This window comes from Trachurus trachurus (assembly GCF_905171665.1).
Source record: "Trachurus trachurus genome assembly, chromosome: 16".
Lineage (NCBI taxonomy): Eukaryota > Metazoa > Chordata > Actinopteri > Carangiformes > Carangidae > Trachurus > Trachurus trachurus.
The window spans coordinates 33,307,358-33,327,003 of record NC_139902.1 but is presented as its reverse complement, the minus strand read 5'-3'; the positions used below and the strand labels follow the sequence as shown (position 1 = coordinate 33,327,003).

At 43.6% G+C, this 19,646-nt stretch overlaps 1 protein-coding gene across 1 annotated transcript in view; it reads right to left on the bottom strand.

Moving 5' to 3' along the window:
- Positions 1-12,402: 12,402 nt before the first annotated feature.
- nek11 (NIMA-related kinase 11) overlaps positions 12,403-19,646 on the bottom strand; it is a gene marked incomplete at both ends in the record, with an annotated part of 54,023 nt that continues 46,779 nt past the window's right edge. The window contains one exon of the mRNA XM_083989474.1: positions 12,403-12,649. Within this exon, the coding sequence (XP_083845600.1) occupies positions 12,403-12,649 (247 nt within the window). The remainder of the gene's footprint in view (positions 12,650-19,646) is intronic.

Sequence of the window (19,646 nt, the reverse complement as noted above, 5' to 3'; positions counted from 1 at the left end):
AAGTCACAGCTCCTGTTACTGTAACCATGGTAACATAGGAAGGTACAACACACAGCACTGCTGTGACGGTTTAGAAACCAAGACACTTCACTCTGAATCAGTTTCCTGTCTCTGTGTTCTGTGGGTTTCTCCTTGACTCCGCCCCCTTTAGGAGAACAACAGACCGTGACTCCGCCCCCTTTAGGAGAACAACAGACCGTGACTCCGCCCCCTTTAGGAGACCAGCAGACCGTGACTCCGCCCCCTTTAGGAGACCAGCAGACCATGACTCCGCCCCCTTTAGGAGACCAGCAGACCCTGACTCCGCCCCCTTTAGGAGAACAACAGACCGCGACTCCGCCCCCTTTAGGAGACCAGTAGATCTTGACTCCGCCCCCTTTAGGAGACCAGCAGACCGTGACTCCGCCCCCTTTAGGAGACCAGCAGATCTTGACCCCGCCCCCTTTAGGAGACCAGCAGACCGTGACTCCGCCCCCTTTAGGAGAACAACAGACCATGACTCTGCCCCCTTTAGGAGAACAGCAGACCGTGACTCCGCCCCCTTTAGGAGACCAGCAGACCGTGACTCCGCCCCCTTTAGGAGACCAGCGGACCATGACTCCGCCCCCTTTAGGAGACTAGCAGGCCGTGACTCCGCCCCCTTTAGGATACCAGCGGACCATGACTCCGCCCCCTTTAGGAGACCAGCAGACCGTGACTCCGCCCCCTTTAGGAGACCAGCAGACCGTGACTCCGCCCCCTTTAGGAGACCGGCAGACCGTGACTCCGCCCCCTTTAGGAGACCAGCAGACCGTGACTCCGCCCCCTTTAGGAGACCAGCAGCAGCAGCAGGTCTTGAGTCTATTGACTCCAACGGGAGAAGTGAACGTGAGCTCAGATTATGGTCGATTCTTTCGCTCCAAAGTCACTGAAGTAAATATTGGACATATTTTTCACCAGACACATCTCTTCTGATAATTTTGACATGAAAACGTCAAATCAGGAGAAAATGAACTTCACGGTTTGTAAAGTCTATAAAACCAATAGCTGAACAAACATTACTATTTCTGTGTGCATGTTTTTGTTAGTCATGCCGATCGTAGATCAGCTGGGCTAACGGTTAGCTGTCAAAATTAGCTACACAGTAGTGATAGTAGCTTCGCCAAGCAGCCTCTAGCCAGCAACATAACAACTGGTGTGTTGATGTTGACATCTGCCTTAATAAAACTAAATGTTGGAAATGGCGATTGTTGAGCAGTTTTTCATTCACCAAGAAAAAGTATTGAACCAGGATAACACAGACAGAGAGGGGGGATATAAGAATAAGCTTGAGTAAAGAAGAGGTAGGAGTAAGAAGAGGAGAAGAGGAAGGGATAAATAAGAACAAAATGTTTCCCACTAATTCTGTCCTGAGGTTTCGGTTCCCACAGTTTGGCAAGCCCTCCGACAGTTAAACCTCCTTCTCTTCGGTGTAGACGTTTTTCTCTGCCATCCCACAGCCCTCGTTGAGCACCTTTGTTCTTTTTCGGTGGAAATCTAAGAAAAAATGGTTCTTCCATATACAAATGACGTGCGTTTTCTACCGGGAAGTAATTGTAAACAACAAGACAATTCCCTCTACTGTATAGTCTGATGCTGTGTTCAGAACAACTCGGAGGTCGGAATTCCCAACTCGGAAATTTACGACTTCCGACATCATTGCGTTCACGCTGCAGGAACTCTGAAGAGAAAAAACATGGATACCTGAAGGAAGTTTGGCGTATTGTGGCTCATCACTGAATAGGAAAAATCAATGTAGCAGTAAATGATTTGGTTTTTTGATTTGGTTTTTTTTTGTTTTGGAGGAGAAGAGACGCTGCAGATGAGTGCACATATAATGTTACAGCCTTGATAACAGTTAAACCTTATTCCCGTCACATACGAGGAAACACAATTTCACACCAATACAACAATACAACAATCACAGCTTAATATAAACATATTTCATATAGGCTACTGCAATAATACACAAAAATATGCATTAAAACCTCAACAAATAGAATTCTAACCGTTTAAGACGAGGGCTGCCATGTTTTGATGTTGTTGTGACGTCAAGTCGGAAAAACGGAGCTCTGAAATGATACCCCAGTTTCCGACCTGTAATTTCCGAGTTCGACACCGTTCAATTCATTTTAGACAAGTCGGAGCTTGTTTTTTTCCGACTTCCAAGTTGTCTTGAACGCAGTATTAGATGAGCCTTTCTGACCCGGTCTCCCGTGTGAGGACCTGGACCAGCAGGAGTTCTGTGAGGTGTGAACATGTCGAGCTGCTTCCTCAGATCAGTTTGTGTCTCGTCTCTTAAAGTGATGAGTCGCTGTGATTCAAACAGAGCGGAGGCAGCAGGTGTTGACAGGTGTTGACAGGTGTTGACAGGTGAGGCAGAGTAACAACAGCAGAGTAATGATGGGAGCTGCAGCCGCTCCACCTGGACACAGCAGGCGTCCGTCCGCTCAGACAGGAAGCTGTTTGATGTTGTCGTCTCACATGGAGCAGATTTGTAGAAACGCAGCTCTCTCTCTGTCTCTGTCTCTCTGCCCGGTTTCATGAGAGCAGGTTGTTTCAGACGGACTGAGGCAACGCTGACGCAACGGCAGAGCAACGAGAGCCGAGCAACGGAGAGACGGAAGGTTTCTATCAGGTTAACGAGGAGGACGGAGCCGCGGGGTTCACACACTGATGTTCACACTCAGAGGAAACACACTGAGCTGCTGCTGCTGCTGTCAGGACACACACACACACACACACACACACGGAGGTGAAGGCTGCTGTCCCACTCTGCTGAGGTAAAGTGACATCACACATTGCTGACACAGCTAATTAACAGACAGGCTCATCAAGAGTAAGATACACACACACAACATATAATTAAATGTAAATATTTAGAAGCCCCCTTTGGTCAGACAGAGGAAGTGATATTCTGGTTTCTGGTTTAAATCTTACATTGACACTAGAACTGCAAGCTGTCCAATCCCCCTGAGGTGCATCCCAATAAATCTGAATATCATGGAAAAGTCCATTTCCAGTATTTCAAGTGATCCACAGGTGTTGTTGCTTGTTGGATTGATGTCTATTGTTGTCCTGTGTCGTTGTGTCACCCATGTTGCTGGTATCTATTGTCACTCTTTTAAATTATTATATTGTGTATTGTTGTTTTTGCTGCTGGCTGCAACGTAAATTGCCCTCTGGGGACAATAAAGATATCATGAACTTGAACTTGGAGCCTGGACCCGATGCAGCCGGACTCACCAGCATTAAACCTTGGCCAGACAGCAGCAAACAAAAATTAACTAAAAAAGCCTGTGGTCCGACCCAACCTGGGGCCTCATTTATCATCGTGAATACACCTTTTTTTACGCCATTTTCCCCTCGTTTTGTGCGTACGCACTTTTCTCCGCCAAATTTGGGATCTATCAAGCCAAAACCTGACGGGGAAAAGTGCGGACATTTACACCCATTTTGACCCTGGCGTACGCCTTTTTTGAGGAACAGGAGGAATTGGCGACACCGTTGCTGAGTCAGAGAACTGCAGTGTGAGAGGGAGAGAGGAGCGGAGTACATTTAGAAGAGCACAGAGGATTTTTTAAAGTAATTGTGGTAGTGGTGGACCGTTGATGCTGGCAATCCAACCCGCTCTATAATAACACTAGGCTTTATGTTAATTGATAAACAGAGCGGATTGTGGATTTTGCTTTTTTGATTAGGCTATGTGTGACGTCCGACAAGGATCAAACCCGCCAAGTTTAAAAACACACCGGCAGCAGCACACTGATCTGCAGCTACTGAGACTGTTATTATTCTGTCACCTGAGTTAACGAGGTGCACGTGTGTTTGGAGCTGACGAGAGAATAAAGAGTGAGACAACGCGGCTCTGAGGAGGAACTGTGAAGGACTCTGCTGTAGCCTAATGGAAAATGACCTAAACCGAGTCCAGTAGAGCTGTAACTGTGTAGTGGGAAGGCCTGCAAAGTAATGGTAACTATCGTCCTGCTTCCTACATTGTTTTAACATAGGTAAAAAGAAAAAAAAAAAGATTTTTGGGATGAACGGGCAGATTACATAAGATTCTTCTTCTTTCTGCTCCCTTTTGTTGAGATTTGGGAGGTTTTTGTTTTTATTGTAGCTTATTAAAATGCAAGATAATTTTTCTGACTGATTTATTGCCCGTGTATCTGCTTTCGGAGAAGCGGAGAAGTTCCGCTTCTTTCCCCCGTCCTCCGCCGGTTGTCTCCGTTGTCACTTTGTTGTCACAAAAGTTGCTGCGCCACAGAGAGCACATGGCTAATTAAATATGCACGTGCTGACCATATATAGTTGTATATAGGCGTTCCGGGGGCGGAGTAAGAGGTGTGTTCACGTGTGCACCATTCTTGAGTCCTGTGTGATTTATTGCGGAGAGTTGTGCGTACGCACAGTTTGATTGATCTGAAAAAGGTGTAAATATTTAGGGTGTACGCCATTTCCGTCTTTTCGCCGTACGCAAATATTTAGTAGCAGTTTTACACCCTCTTTGATAAATGAGGCCCCTGGGATATTAAATGTTTTCCAGCATCCATGCGCATTCATAGGACGCGTGCTGGCAGTGCTGTGGAAACCCAGACTTTACCCGGAAACAAGACATAGGCTACTATTTTCCGATTGGCTGATAAGTCTCAGATATCCTCAGTGTGGGAAATGTGATTGAAATGCGTGTGTGAGACTTGAGAGCCTTGACTTTTCTATCAATATGCTATAGGTTAATACTGTTTTCAGAATGACAGTGTTAAGGTGGGAAAATACAAAGTCTAATCTAATTACTGTAATCAGATATGCATTACAAAGAGCGTGACATTTTATTAAAGCCTAGCTAACATTTGATTCAAAATCAACGTTTTGTTTTAGACAACAAGACAATTAAAGACTACATAGTTAAATACGGTGACTTACACAAGCAGCTCAGTAATCAAAAGACAAGTAGCCTACCTATGACAAAGGAATTCACTTATGGTGACTGAAAACACTCTTCATCGTTTAACTTTGTTGAATTGTGTCCAACACTGATGAATGTTAGAAGCATTTATAACCTCTTGAAATGTCTGTGTCAGGCCTACAACTAACCACATGTTAGGGCAAACCCGTTCTTCTCTACGTTAAAACAGTTTAGCTAGCATAAGTCAGTTTCTTATAACATAGCTAAATGATGTTAGCTACTTCTAGCAGTTTAACTGTTGTTAGTTTCCTAAGCATATTAGTTAGCTGATGATAGCTAGGCTGTAGTTTGTCAAGCTAACTGTTTTTAGCTAACTGTTAGCTAACGGACGTGTGCAGCCTTGTGGGACGGACGTGTGTCAATCTTCTGTGGACAGCAGCAGTTTAATGAGCTCAGGTCAAACTGACTCTTCATTCAAACTCTGAGAACTGTGGAAGTTTCACTCATTAACGCACAAACAGCAACAACATAAAACGTTAACGAGGCGGAGAGGCAGAGAGAGGAGAGAGGAGGACTGAGACCACTCATCAGGTTCAACACAACAACACAACACCAGCAGTGAACACACTGAGGCACAGCTACATGATTTAAATACAAACTGCAGAGAAATTAATCTTTAAAAAGTGAAAAATTAAAGTTTAAATAGAAGAATCAGGAGAAAAACATTAATTTAAAGAGAAAACACAACGTCACTTCAGTTTGTTTTCATTCTGTCACTGCAACAATACAGGCGATCAACACACACACACACAGCAGAGTTTCTTTTCTCACTGTGTTTTGAGTGAGAGGCTTTTATTTTGACAGTCTGTAGCCTACACAGTCAATTACACATCTTCATTCCAGAGGCTGCGGCAAAAACCTGCTGTTTGTTTACAGAGAGAAACACACACACATATGGACACACACACATGCACATGCACACAAATACACACACGCACACATGCTGACCGGTGTTAATTACACTCATTATAACCCACCAGAGGACGAGCTGGAACTGCTCTGATATGAGCTGGAGTTTAATTATAGATTGTGTGTGTGTGTGTGTGTGTGTGTTCCTTTATTTTCATCTCGACGCTGCCGTGAATCAAACAATAAAAACTACAAAGTGAAACGCAGCTAATGGGAAACATGAGCAGCGGCGCCACAAAGCATGATGGGAAACATCCTGCCGTGTACAGAGTGACGTCCTGGTCCTGGTGAAATCACGTCCGTCCATCTTCTTCATTAGGTTACATGTGTGGAAACAGGAAGTGTGTGATGTAAACTTCCTGTTTCTACGGTGACCCTGAGGTGCAAAACACAACAACAAATCAGAAAACACAACGGCACAAGAGAAAACACAATGACAAAAGAGAAAACACAACACAAAAATGTAGCCCGGGAATTAGAAGCACACAGGACACACTTACTGGGGTTCTTGTAGCCTTCTTATTTATTTCACATCAGTTGCAAAAAGGCTTATTTGACTGAATTTCTAAACTCACAGTCATACTACGTTCTCATCTGAGACTTAGAGAGAACCGAAACCAAAAGCATAAAAAGAAACAAAATAGCATAGGGGACAAAATACGGCAGTGGGCTATGAAGGTCTACAGAAACAACAAAATACACACATCATTAAAATCATGACACAGTCACATTAAGGCAAGGCAAGGCTTCTTTATTTATAGCCTATAGCGCATTTCATACCAAGGAAACTCAATGTGCTTTACATAAAGACAAAACTCGAAAATGTGCATTTAAAATATTACCACAGTCACTAACATGCCACGCTTCCTGAAGCTAGTCGTTAGCCCCGGTCAACGGCTGGCATGCTAACCTCTGAAATAAACCACCAATATCTCTAAATGAGACTATATTGTCACATTCTGTTACGGCGTCTCTTACAATGTGTGCATATTTTACCTACCAATTGAACAGAACAACAGTCTCCTCTGTTCGCCGAGACATTTCAGGCACTTGTGGCTCACATTCAGCAGAAAAGACAAACAATAACCCACAATGCACCTGGCGGCTAAACCAAAATGCGCCCAACTGAACCCAAAACCGCTCAATGCTGCCACCTTGTGATCACTTATTTAACTCATTTACATTTGGTTTAGATTCACATTTGAAATATGCCATTTAAAAGAAAGAACAAAAGAAAACAAAAACACATTATAGTACATTGGAATACATTCACCCTTAAGTGGAAAATTACACTTATGATTAATTTACCACCCGGCTACAAAAAGAGAAAACACAACAATTTGGTGTGTTTTCTCTTTTGCTGTTGTGTTTTCTCTTTTGTTGTTCTCAGACAGAGGAATCTGAGCTTCATTCGCCCTCAGCAAACAGTCAAACAGTAAAATGTAAAAAAAAAAAAAAAAAAAAAACCCTCACAGATGTCGATGATGACCACGTTGCCATGGCAACACCGGTCTTCGACCCGCGGTGTTGTGGTTATTTTTTTCTGTGTGAGCAAAACAACAGTCGGACTCGGACTCGGAGCAGTGAGTCTGACTGAGGCCGTTGGCTCCGCCCCCTTCCGGTGACCTCATCAGTGACATCACAGATATGAGCAGCAGGTTTATTGATCCCAGAGAAACATGTTAACACACAGTCGTCGCTGAGCTGAGCCAGCGGCCGAACAATGGAACAATAAGGACACACACTGTCACACACACACACATACACACACACACTCAGCTGGCAGCATCAGCTATGCGTGTGTGTGTTTGTTCTTGTACTTACTACGTTGTGGGGACCGGAAAGCGTTTTTTCACCAACAGAGTGAGGACGTGTTTAGCAGGTGAGGACATTTTGGTCCTCACTCCTCCCCACACCTCTCCGGTCCTCACTTTTTCCAAGTTGCTGTTTGAGGGTTCAACTTCAACTTCAACTTCAACTTCAACTTCAACTTCAATGTCAACTTCAGCTTTATTGTCTCCTAGGGGAAATTAATGTTGCAGAAAGGTAAAAAAAAACAAAAAAAAACACAGAACATATAGAGCACATCCACACAACATTGAAATGACAAGTATCCCAGAGGGCAAACTGGGGGCTGCTCCATACAATCGAAAATAAATAAGTAAGTAAATAAATAAATAGATAAATAAGCGGGGTGTATCATGACTGTTTAGAATTTGAATTAAGTTGGGTAATGGCTTGTGTTATGAATGAGTTTTTCAGTCTGTTTGATTTGGCTTTTGGCAATCTGAATCTCCTGCCAGAGGGAAGGAGCTCAACTTTAGGTTATAATTAGGTTTAAATTAGGTTAAGGGTGATGGTTAAGGTTAGGCATTTGTTTTGGATGGTTAAGGCTAGGGTGCGGGGCTAGGGAATACATTATGTCAATGAGTGTCCTTACAAAGATAGCATTACGTGGATGAGTGTGTGTGTGAGCCTCGTCTCTGTGTGTTTATATTTCCCTCTCTGTTTCAGTCTCTACGGTTCAGGCTAAACGAGCATGAAGGAAAAGGATAATGAGTTGTTATTAAAACCGTGATCTGATCCACAGTCTGCAGGCTAACCGCTGCTAGCATGCTAACACACACACAGCAGAGTTAATCAGTTTAAACCAGCGAAGCTAAAGCCGCTAAACTCTGGTTGGGAGCCGTTTCTGTGCTGCCTTCACTGAACCGGCTCCCCGTGGGACTGAAACCCTCCCACCTCTCCCACCTCTCCCCCCTGTACCCGCTGAGCTGCACAGAGCCATGACAGAGCACTACCTCCCCTCTCCCCCTCCTCTACCACCACCAGCATCAACCCCCCCAGACTGAGAGAGAAAGTTTGACTCTGCTTAATCCCCGCTGGGCTCCGACACAGGAACTTAGACACTTTAATTGTTTCTGAGATGAAACAGAAAAACTCAGCAGAGCAACAGAGAAACTGCTCTGTCTCTGGGCTTAGCAATGTGATAGCTTTAGTTAGCATATGATATACTGTATATTTTTACAAGCAGATGCACACTTTTTTCCTTTCCATCTGCAGTCACAGCCCTCAACAGTAGAAGAACTCCAACCTAAACAACCCAAAATGACTTGCTGCTATTATGCTTTTTATTTTTGTAAATGTTTTTATTGCCTTACTGTGTTTTTATTGAGTGTATGTAAAGTGATGAGCCCTGTCAAAGACAAATTTCTGCTACCCTTGGGGCAGACAATAAATTATCTATCTATCCATCTATCTATCTACTACTATTTTTGACAAAGAAAGACCTGATCTTGGAGAGACTATCATGTTTACATTTTTTTTCATGCAAATGTGCACGTTTTCCTTCCACTTTTTCAGCAAATTGATTTCATAGAGGCTGTTTGTTTTTCAAATGCACATCTTTAATGATTTAAACCAGTATTTGTAAATCCACTGTAGGCTATGGCATGTTTTAAAATGTTATATAAATATATCAAACTTCTCAACATTCTGTCTTGTGATTTTATATTTATACATACTATAGTATATTTCAAGTATAGTCTGCTACAAGTAGGATATGCTAAGCAAACCTACAAGTATACTTACAGTATAACAAAAAGTAAGTACAGGTGAGCTGACGTCAGATCAGATTACCTGTCAGTCAGCACTCTCTGTTCTACAGAAGCGTATTGCATTTACTTGAATGTATAACAACAAGTTAACTAGTGTTAAACTTAAAATGACCTTATAAAGTATACTTAAATAAACTTAAAATGTTCAAATTTAGTCAGAAGAAGTATTAACTTAGTACTTTCTACTACAAGTACATGGTCCGAGGTATATTTACTCTACTTATACATAAGAGTACTTAATAAAATGAATGTGAAGATACTATTATACTTCTTGCTAATGGTTAGCACACACGCTAAGGTTATTTTATCAGATAAACCACCGTGTTTCTGCTAAACTTGAAATGAAGTAGAAGCGATTAGACGATTGAGTTGTCTGGTGTTCTTCAAGAACAACAGACCAGATGGGTTGGACACACACATTTACCACTCACAATGATTGAAAATGAGGACTTTGTGCTAATGATGGAGATAGTAGATGGGTGACTTCCAAAAAAAGACTAAATTAAGTAATTTGATTGAAACTCAGTTTGAACATGAATTTCATTCATCATTTGAACAACCTCCCCCAACAGCCCTGTAGGACCCAGTTCTCCTGAGTGTGTCACAAGTGTTTGGTTGTCTGCTGTGTGTGTATGTTGCTTAGTGTCTGGTGGCATTTTTGGTTTTACATGTTGCTCAGTGTTGGTGATGTTCCTGTTTTTGGTTATGTATTCATGTGGCTTAGTGTTGTATGTTGATCAGTGACAGAGTGTGAAGATGAATTTCCCTATGGGACAATAAAAGCATTCTATCTATCTATCTATCTATCTATCTATCTATCTATCTATCTATCTATCTATCTATCTATCTATCTATCTATGAAAGATACAAGAACATGAATAAAACAAAATGCATGTACTACCACATTAGCCTACAACTGACTAAATCCACCAGCTGACTGAGGCCCCGTTTATACGTACCCGGGTATTTTTAAAAACGGAGATTTCCCCCTCTCCGTTTATAAAAAACACTGCGTGTGTAACGGATGTGCACTCACTCCACCCATAAAAGACGTGCTAACCAACTTGCCAAGCGGTTGTCAACCTCTTGGCGAAGAGGTTAGCATCGTCGCCTCCGGTGCGGGAAATGTTGGTCTTATTGATGAAATCTAACAATTGTGGCAGTAGCAGTTTGTTTGAATGAAAAGTGAAGCTTCATGTGTGTTAACTATTACTGGACAGAAGAGCAGCTCAGCCTCGGGACTCTGTACAGAAATCACCCCATTTAACGTTACATCAATAAATACATGTTTTACAATGAACACATCAGTCTGCATTCAATGTTATCATTATTATTATTTATTTATTATATTAAGTTATGTAATATGGTTACGGTTAGACGTCAGGGTCTGACGTCGGCTACCCAAATCTCCGTTTTTCTCAGTTTTTCTCCGTTTACATGCAAACGTGAAAACAGAGTTTTCCAAAATCTCCACCCTGGCCGGAGTTTTTAAAAAGCATCGTTTTCAGTGGCGTTTTCTCCGTTTGCGTGTAAACGATGGTTAATGTCTCCGTTTTTAAAAATACCCGGGTACGTATAAACGGGGCCTAAAACTCTTACAATATTTAGTCAACTAAAACTAGCGCTGCATCATCAGGTTCATCAGGGTCAGACTTGACTCCGCCTCCTTCCTTCTTCATTCCCTCCTTTATTCTTCCCTCGTTGATCCTTTTACATGTAAACGACCTCGTTACAACTCTGACGTCCAATTAGTCTTAACGGTTGTTTACGGCTGAATATTCACAGGAACATGAATGAATGAATAAATGATGCTGTGGCTGCTCTCTCACACACACACGAGGAGGGAGTGAACATGTTTGTGTGTCAGCGATGATGAGCGTTGAGATGATTGACAGCTGAATCAGCCGCGATGCGTTCACATCCTGCGGGAATAAAGATCGCTCGTGTTTCAGTTTGTCGTCTTTCATCTCCAACACCTGAACACATCACAGCCGCTGTTTGACACGTCGCATCACATCACACAGATGTCACACACACACACACACACACACACACACACACACACACACACACACACACACACAAACACACACACACACACACACACACACTGCCTAACGGTTAGATCTTATCACCATGACGACAGCAGAACACCAAAATCACTTTAAATCCATTGAACTCTTTTATTTCAGGCTCAGACAAACAGGTGAGCTGACTTCAGATCAGATTACCTGTCAGTCAGCGCTCTCTGTTCTACGGAAGCGCGTTGCATTCACTTGAAGAAAAAAAAACAAACCTTTTTCAGTAATTTACTTTCCTGTTTTTAATATTTTCTGAATATATATATAGCCTATATATAAAATAAAAATATAGCTATATATAGGTCCTATATTCTGTTTTTTTCAGTTTGTTTTTAGGAGTAATCTTTTTTTTTAAAGATTTCAAAATCCCGTGAGAAGCTCCCCAGTAAGAGCAGTTAAAGCATGTAAGGTCTGATTTCAAAATAAAGGTGACGTCCCAAAACAGATTAATTTGCATAATTGGCAATTTGAAGGAAAAGCCTGCTAACGTTTCTTATTTTCACTTTGTTCCCTGTAAATTCAGATTGAGTGACCTGTTATTACAGAACACCTCAGAAAATATCAGAGCAGTCTGATGTAGCGCCTTTATTTTGAAATCAGCCCCTACGTTACTTGCAGGTGGGAGCTTCTTGCAGGATTTTGAAATCTCGTTAAGTCAGAAAGAAATTACTCTGAAAAACAGAAAAATAAATAACTGTGAAAAACAGGGGAAAAAATGTATTACAAACAGAAAAACAGAGCTTTTCTTTTTTTTCCAAGTGAATGTAATATGTTCTCTGATCAGCTGTTTAAATAAAGTTTTGTTGAACGTTCAGACCGGCGGTTTATCATCGTCCTGCGGTGGTTTCTTCAGTTTCTTCAGCTCGTCCTCGTAGAACAGCAGCTGATCCACCTGCAGACAGAGGTCATCTTCATCTCCCAGACGCCTCAGAGCCTCCTCTTCCTCCTCTTCCTTCTCCTCCTTCTCTCCGTCCTGACGCCGTCGCTGTAGCCCGTCCTCCTTCAGGTTCTCATACAGCTGCTGGAAAGCGTCGGAGCCGAGGCGCCGCCTGAGAGACCTGCAGGGACCAGACTCAGGTTTAAAGAGGAACTAAGCAGGATTTCTCCTGTGTCTCTGCTACATTTTTACCTTAAAGGGGAATTACCGTTTTTTACAACCTGGACCTTATTTCTATCATAAACTCCGATCATTTCCTCCCCCAGATAACTTTGGTGTCATTCCAAGTGGTTGTGATGAAATGAGCTCCAGCCGAGAGGCGCGTATATCCGTATAATGGAGTCTACAGGGCAGCAGAATGCAGCCTCTAAATAACACATTATCTGCAGAGAAACTCGTTCATTTCACCAAGATTTAGTTCTGATAGGCTAGTGCTATTCCCCTCTGAGTCCGGGGTTAGCTGTTATCAACATCCGGGGTCTGTAGGTTGACCTACTGACCTCTGACCTGGATGATGTCATCTCTGTAGGTTGACCTACTGACCTCTAGCTGCGCTAAAAATGGACCCGAATGCCGAAGCAGAATGATTATTATCAGAATGAGCCGCGCGGCGCTCAGAGATGACATCATCCAGGTCAGAGGTCAGTAGGTCAACCTACAGACCCCGGATGTTGATAACAGCTAACCCCGGACTCAGAGGGGAATAGCACTAGCCTATCACAACTAAATATTGGTGAAATGAAGGAGTTTCTCTGCAGATAATGTGTTATTTAGAGGCTGCATTCTGCTGCCCTGTAGACTCCATTATACGGATATACGCGCCTCTCGGCTGGAGCTATACTTCATCAGAATGACTTGTAATGACACCAAAGTTATCTGGGGGAGGAAATGATCGGATTTTATGCTAGAAATAAGGTCCAGATTGTAAAAAACGGAAATGATCCTTTAATTAAAAAGCTCCGGAGTAATTGTGATAGTTAACTACATGACTTGTGACTTGTTACTAGTGACAACAGAGGCTCTCTGTCTTAACCTGGCAACATCAGTGTAGTTACTCGGCCGCCGCCCCGGTGTCCCAGCTCTCCTCTCTGCACCGCCACACAAACGTAACGCGCTCCGTAATCTCTTGTTCATGACGGTTCAGACGACACAAACACAAGCACCGTAACATCGTATATGTTATGTAACGTTATCCACTGCTCCATTTATTGATTTCTCGTCGGCTTCGTTGTAAACAAATGCACATGGAGGAGAGGAGCGTAACCAAAAGAGCGGAAAAGCGAGCGGACTTGCATAGTTCCCCTTTTAACTGTCATTGATCCACAGAGACTCTGTCACTTTAAATCAACCATTCATTATCTCTGTTTATTATCTGCATCTGTCCTGAAGAGAGGAAGACACAAACAGACAGAGAGAGACATGTAAATGTTTAGACCGACGTCTCTCTGTGTCTCTGTGTCTTCAGCTTCTAAATGAACTCCCATCGACTCTCAGCAGCAGCTCGACTGTTTGATCATGTGACCTGCTGAGATTCACAGGGGACGTGAGTGACAGCTCAGCAGGAAGGACGACAGTGTGTGTGTGTGTGTGTGTGTGTGTGTGTGTGTGTGTGTGTGTGTGTGTGTTGCATACATGTTCACAGCTCAGTGACATGACAAAGCCCAGTCTGAAACAGACCTTTAACACTCGGAGCAGCAGCGTCCCAGCGTCCCCTGAAGGCACCGTGATGTCGACTGTCACATGGACTCACAGTGTTACAGGTTCACAGGCAGGTAATTAGTGATGTCACCATTATAGATTTTCAATTATTTTACAACACTATGAATGTGTAAAACCAAATATAGTCCAAATATAATTGCATTACTAATTATATGAACAAAATATCAAAGGGACAACCAGGAGTTTCTCCGTCGGCAGAACGAAAAATTCCGCGACAATAAAAAAGTCTGATATTAATGTGGATGAATCTACGTTACCACTTGTTAATGGTCCATTTTAGATAAATCTATGGTTTTGTCTCTATGGTTATTTTGTTATTATTAGTGGTGGTGGAAATGCTGGGCGAGCCGACCAGCGTTTCTTTACTTTAGGTTTCGTGGCGAGTCATGAGAATAACGCAGCTGAATCTCCGTTTATGGTGGGAACTACGACGGTATGTGATCGTCTTCCAACCTCTGACTTTAATTCTTGATGAATGAAAACATGAGTCAGTCTTGCACCGGTCAAAGAATTTCACGGTGCGGAGGCTCATAAATGTAGTGTGGAAACACTTCACTTTTCCAAAACTCCTCGTTGTCCCTTTAATATAGGACCGATTATTAATCCTTGATAGGAAATGTTTGACATATTCAAATTTTTTTGTTTTTTTCTGGGTTTTTTTTTCGTTTTTTTTATCTTACAAATGAAGTGCTAACTTCTAAATTCCTACCATTCAATGTTATATTACACAGGTGTAATAAACGTGCCTACATCCACTTGGTAGAATTGGTCAGAATAGACGCAGAACAGACTAACGCTATACTCGCGTCCCTAAATGTAGCATGTCCAGTCCACTGCTCAAACACTGTGACCTCACATCGATAGGAAAACATGAGTCTGTGTGTGTGTGTGTGTGTGTGTGTGTGTGTGTGTGTGTGTGTGTGTGTGTGTGTGTGTGTGTGTGTGTGTGTGTGTGTGTGTGTGGAGGTAAACATGACAGTTTGAGATATTCAGCAGCAGCTTTGAGCTTTGACCTGCTGAATTTCTGAAGATGTTTTTTTCACTGTTTGACTCCATGTCACCTCCCCCCTCCTCCTCCTCCTCCCCCCCCCTCCTTCTCCTCCTCCTCCTCCCTCCCCCCCCCCCCCCCCCCCCCCCCCCCCCCCCCCCACCTCAGGGAGGCTGTGATTGACAGGTCGGAGCTCAGAGCTCAGGTCGCTCCACTTCCTGTCTGCTGCTCCGTCACAGCAGGTGAACACTCGACTCTGTTTTCTCTCCTCTCGTTCCGTCTGATTCACTTTGTTTATGTTTCAGTGAAGGTGATTGATTGATTGATTGATTGATTGATTGATTGATTGATTGATTGATTGATTGATTGATTGATTGATTGATTGATAATAATAATACATTTTATTTGTAACGCACTTTATATTTACCAGTTGTCTTGAGCGAGCAGTTATAGATTGGTTGGTTGACAGGAAGTGGCTCAAGTCTTCATCACCTCTCTGAACTCTTCCTCCCTCGTCATCATCATCATCATTTCGGCCCTAATCTCCTCAGAGGGAAACACTTGTTTGTTTCTTCCTCCTCTTCTTCCTCTTTCTTTCTCCTCCTTTCTCTTCCTCCTCTTCTCTCTTCCTCCTCCTCCTTTTCTTCCTACTACTCTCTCCTCTTTCTCCTCCTCCTCTCCCTCTTATTCCTCCTCCTCTTTCCTCTTCTTCTTCCTCCTCCTCCTTTTCTTCCTACTACTCTCTCCTCTTTCTCCTCCTCCTCCCTCCTCCTTCTCTCTCTTCCTCCTCCTCCTCCTCTTTCTCCTCCACCACCTCTTCTTCTTCTTCCTCCTCCTCTTCTCCTCTTTCTCCTCCTCCTCTTCTCCTCCTCCTCCTGTTTTTCCTCTTCTTCCTCCTCCTTCTCCTCCTCCACCTCGTCTTCTTTTTCCTCCTCCTCCTCTTCCTCCTCCTCTTCTACCTCCCCCTCTTCCTCCTTCTCCATCCTCTCTCTTCTTCCTCCTCTTTCTCCTCCTCCTCCTCCTCCTGTTTTTCTTCTTCTTCCTCCTCTTCCTCCTCTTCTTCTCTTTTCCTCCCTCTTCCTTCTCTCTCTTCCTCCTCCTCCTCTCTCCTCTTCCTCCTTTTATTCTTCTTCTTCCTCCTCCTCTCTCTTCCTCCACCTTTTATTCTTCCTCCTCCTCTCTCTTCCTCCTCTCGCCTCCTCTTCCTCCTCTACTTTGATAGCTGACAGACTTTAGTTCTCACACAGAGAAACTTTAGGTGTGTGTCGGTGTGTGATGCTGTTGCCGCGGTGACGAGCTGACCCCAATCAGAGGGGTGATCCCCCCCCCCCCCCCCCCCCCCCGCCATCTGTCCAATCAGACGAGCCCCACCCGGCCCGTCGCCCGTCGTCCAATCAGCAGCCGCTCTGAGGCGTCGCGCGGCGTTCCCCACAGATCGGCTGTCGGACCTCTGTGATTCAAACATCCAGCTGCTGAATTATTCATGAGGACGCCGTCGTTATGCCGACGACGACACATCGTTGTGTCTTCACAGGAAAACTTCACACACACACACACACACACACACACGGAGTTCATTCACTATTCAGAGTCGGTGCTGAAGTCAGTGATTCAGCGGAGACGAACCTCTGCTGCCACGGCGACATCAAATCAGCCGCAGCTCATTTGCATATCTGCAAACTGTGAATGTGAAATGTTTCTGAGACTCAGCTGCTGTTTCTGAACGCAGCTTCCTCCTTTAGAAACATCTGGGGTCTCATTTATAACCGTTGCGTACGCACAAAACGGGCCTGAAAGTGGCGTACGTGACTTTTTACGCCAAGGTTGTGATCTATAAAAAACAAACTTGACGGGAGAATGTGCGCAGCTCTAAGCAAACTCTGAGCCAGGCGTACGCTGGTTTGGAGGAAAAGGGGAATTGGCGACACACACGGTGTGGTGGTGAACTGAAGTCAGACTCAGGAAATGATGATTGAGAAGAACGATTATGTTTTTATTATCGGCCGTCACACATTTAATTTCAACCCGTATGCGTTAGATCCATGTTGCCAAGGTGATTTAATTCAACAGCGCCCTTATTTTGCATCGGACTGATGTTTCAGAAACATCTTCTTAGAATCTAACTTAAAATTCAAAATCAAAATTCCTTCTCTATATTTAATCACCACCGTCTCTCCGTCATATTGTCCACTCCCAGAGCGCAGGAGGAGGAGAGGACGGCGCGGCTGCATGGGATAAATACATGGTGTAAATAACTACATGTTCCTATGATACTGTGAACATATGATCGAGAGTCAATTAAATCTCAAACCCTGGAGAAAAAAATCCAGTAATCGTTCCCATAATTGTTACATTCTGTTTTCTTGTTATCAAGAGAAGTGTCATGTTTGATCATTCCTCAGAATGTAACTGATTCTGCTAATTATTCAAAGTTTTATCGATCAGTCTAATCACTGTAAATATATAAATACAGCGGTGCGCCCCGTGCGTAATTCTGCACCACGGCACCGCGGGAGGAGAAAGGAGGGAGAGGGAGACGAATGGTTAATAACTCGTTTCAGATTAGAACTGTTGTCATTGTTGTAAACGTGCCGAACCGGGTCCAGCATGTGAGAGGGCAGCGCACTGAAACAACACAGCGTGCGCTCTGAGCCGCTGACGCCGTTAACAGCTGCAGCAACACGTCACGTCGCCACTTTCACACCTGCAGCTAATTCACAACAGCGACAGAACAACAGCACGTCAGGCTCATTGACATGCAGATCACATTCATGTGGTGGTTTGCATTGACCATCTACGGTTAAAACAGGGCGTGTACAGGGCGGAACGTGAAGCGGATTCAGCTGCGCACACTTGTAGGAACTCTGTGATTTATAAAGGGAAGTTTGCTTGCAAGTGTGCGTACGCAGGGTTTTATAAGTCTGAATATTTACTGGCGCACGCAAAACTTGGCTTTTTGGCGTACGTACACTTTTAGTAACGATCCCATGCACAGTTTTATAAATGAGACCCCTGGACTGTTGGAATGTAACTGTAAAACGAAGGTGGACGAGTGAGCTGTTACACCACAAACAGCCATGTTGGCAGCGTTTGACTCCGCCCCCTTTGTCCCAGATAATACAGTAATGGGAAAAAGAGGTGGAGCCTGTGAAGAAAGGTAAATGTATGAGTCAGAGCTCCGTCGTCCTATTGGTCGACATGTAACCGACAAGTCAGAGCTCCATCGTCCTATAGGACGAATCTCCTTGTTGTTTACAACTACTTCCGGGTAGAAAACCAGCATTCGAACAATAGTGATGGACGAGAGTTTCGCTATATATATCTACTTTTTCACGTCACTATATCACCGTTTAGACTAATCTGATGTTTGTAAAGTTTATAAAACCAATGATTGGACAAACATTACTATTTACGTGTGCATATTTTTGTAATTAGTCATGGTTATCAGAGATTAGCCGGGCTAACAGTTAGCTACCTCTTTAACTTTAATAACTCAGTGACTCAATAAACGGTCCATGAAAAAATATTTTCTTCAGCGAATATCTTAGTTACAACATGACTGAGCTAACTGGAGTAGTTTCATGTCGTGTCCGACAACGGGAGGGTTTTAACAGCTGACGTCCTGGTGTTAGCTTAGCTACCGCCGTTAGCTTAGCTACCGTTAGCTTAGCTACCGCCGTTAGCTGTCCCTGTCAGCTGAGCCACTGATGCTTTCTAGACACTGCGATTCCCCCCAACTGAATAAATCCAACACATAGCAACACAAAACACACACACAGAAATAGTAATGTTTCTTCAATCATTTCAGATTTGTCTAAACGGTGATAGGGCGTGAAAAACATGATATATAGCTAAACTCTCGTTCGTTACTATTGATCTCATTCAAATTACAGCTGGTTTTCTACCCGGAAGTAGAATGTAAACAACAAGGCGATTCGGTCTATTGGTCGACAATAACGAGTCAGAGCTCTGTCGTCCTATTGGTCGACATGGAAAAACCACAAACGGCCATGTTGGCAGCGTTTGACTCCGCCCCCTTTCTCCCAGATAATACAGTAATAGGAAAAAGAGGCGGAGCCTGTGAAGAAAGGAAAATGTGAGGAAACAATGAGTCAGAGCTCTGTCGTCCTATTGGTCGACGTCATGGTTCACGTCGTAGGAGATTCAGACTCGGAGAAGAAATTAAAAACGATCATCCTATAGACACAAAATCTCTGTTCATCAGTTTCGTTACGCTACACGTCCGTTCGTCGTTCCCGACGTTCACGATCCGGCCCGACGCTGGAAATGTGTCGACCACGACAACATCGTGTAAAAATCGAGCTGAAATCGCGTGGTATGATAGGCCTTTAGTGTAGTTTCCTGAGCTCCAGCAGCACCTGAACGCCTCATATCAGCTCTACAGACTCAG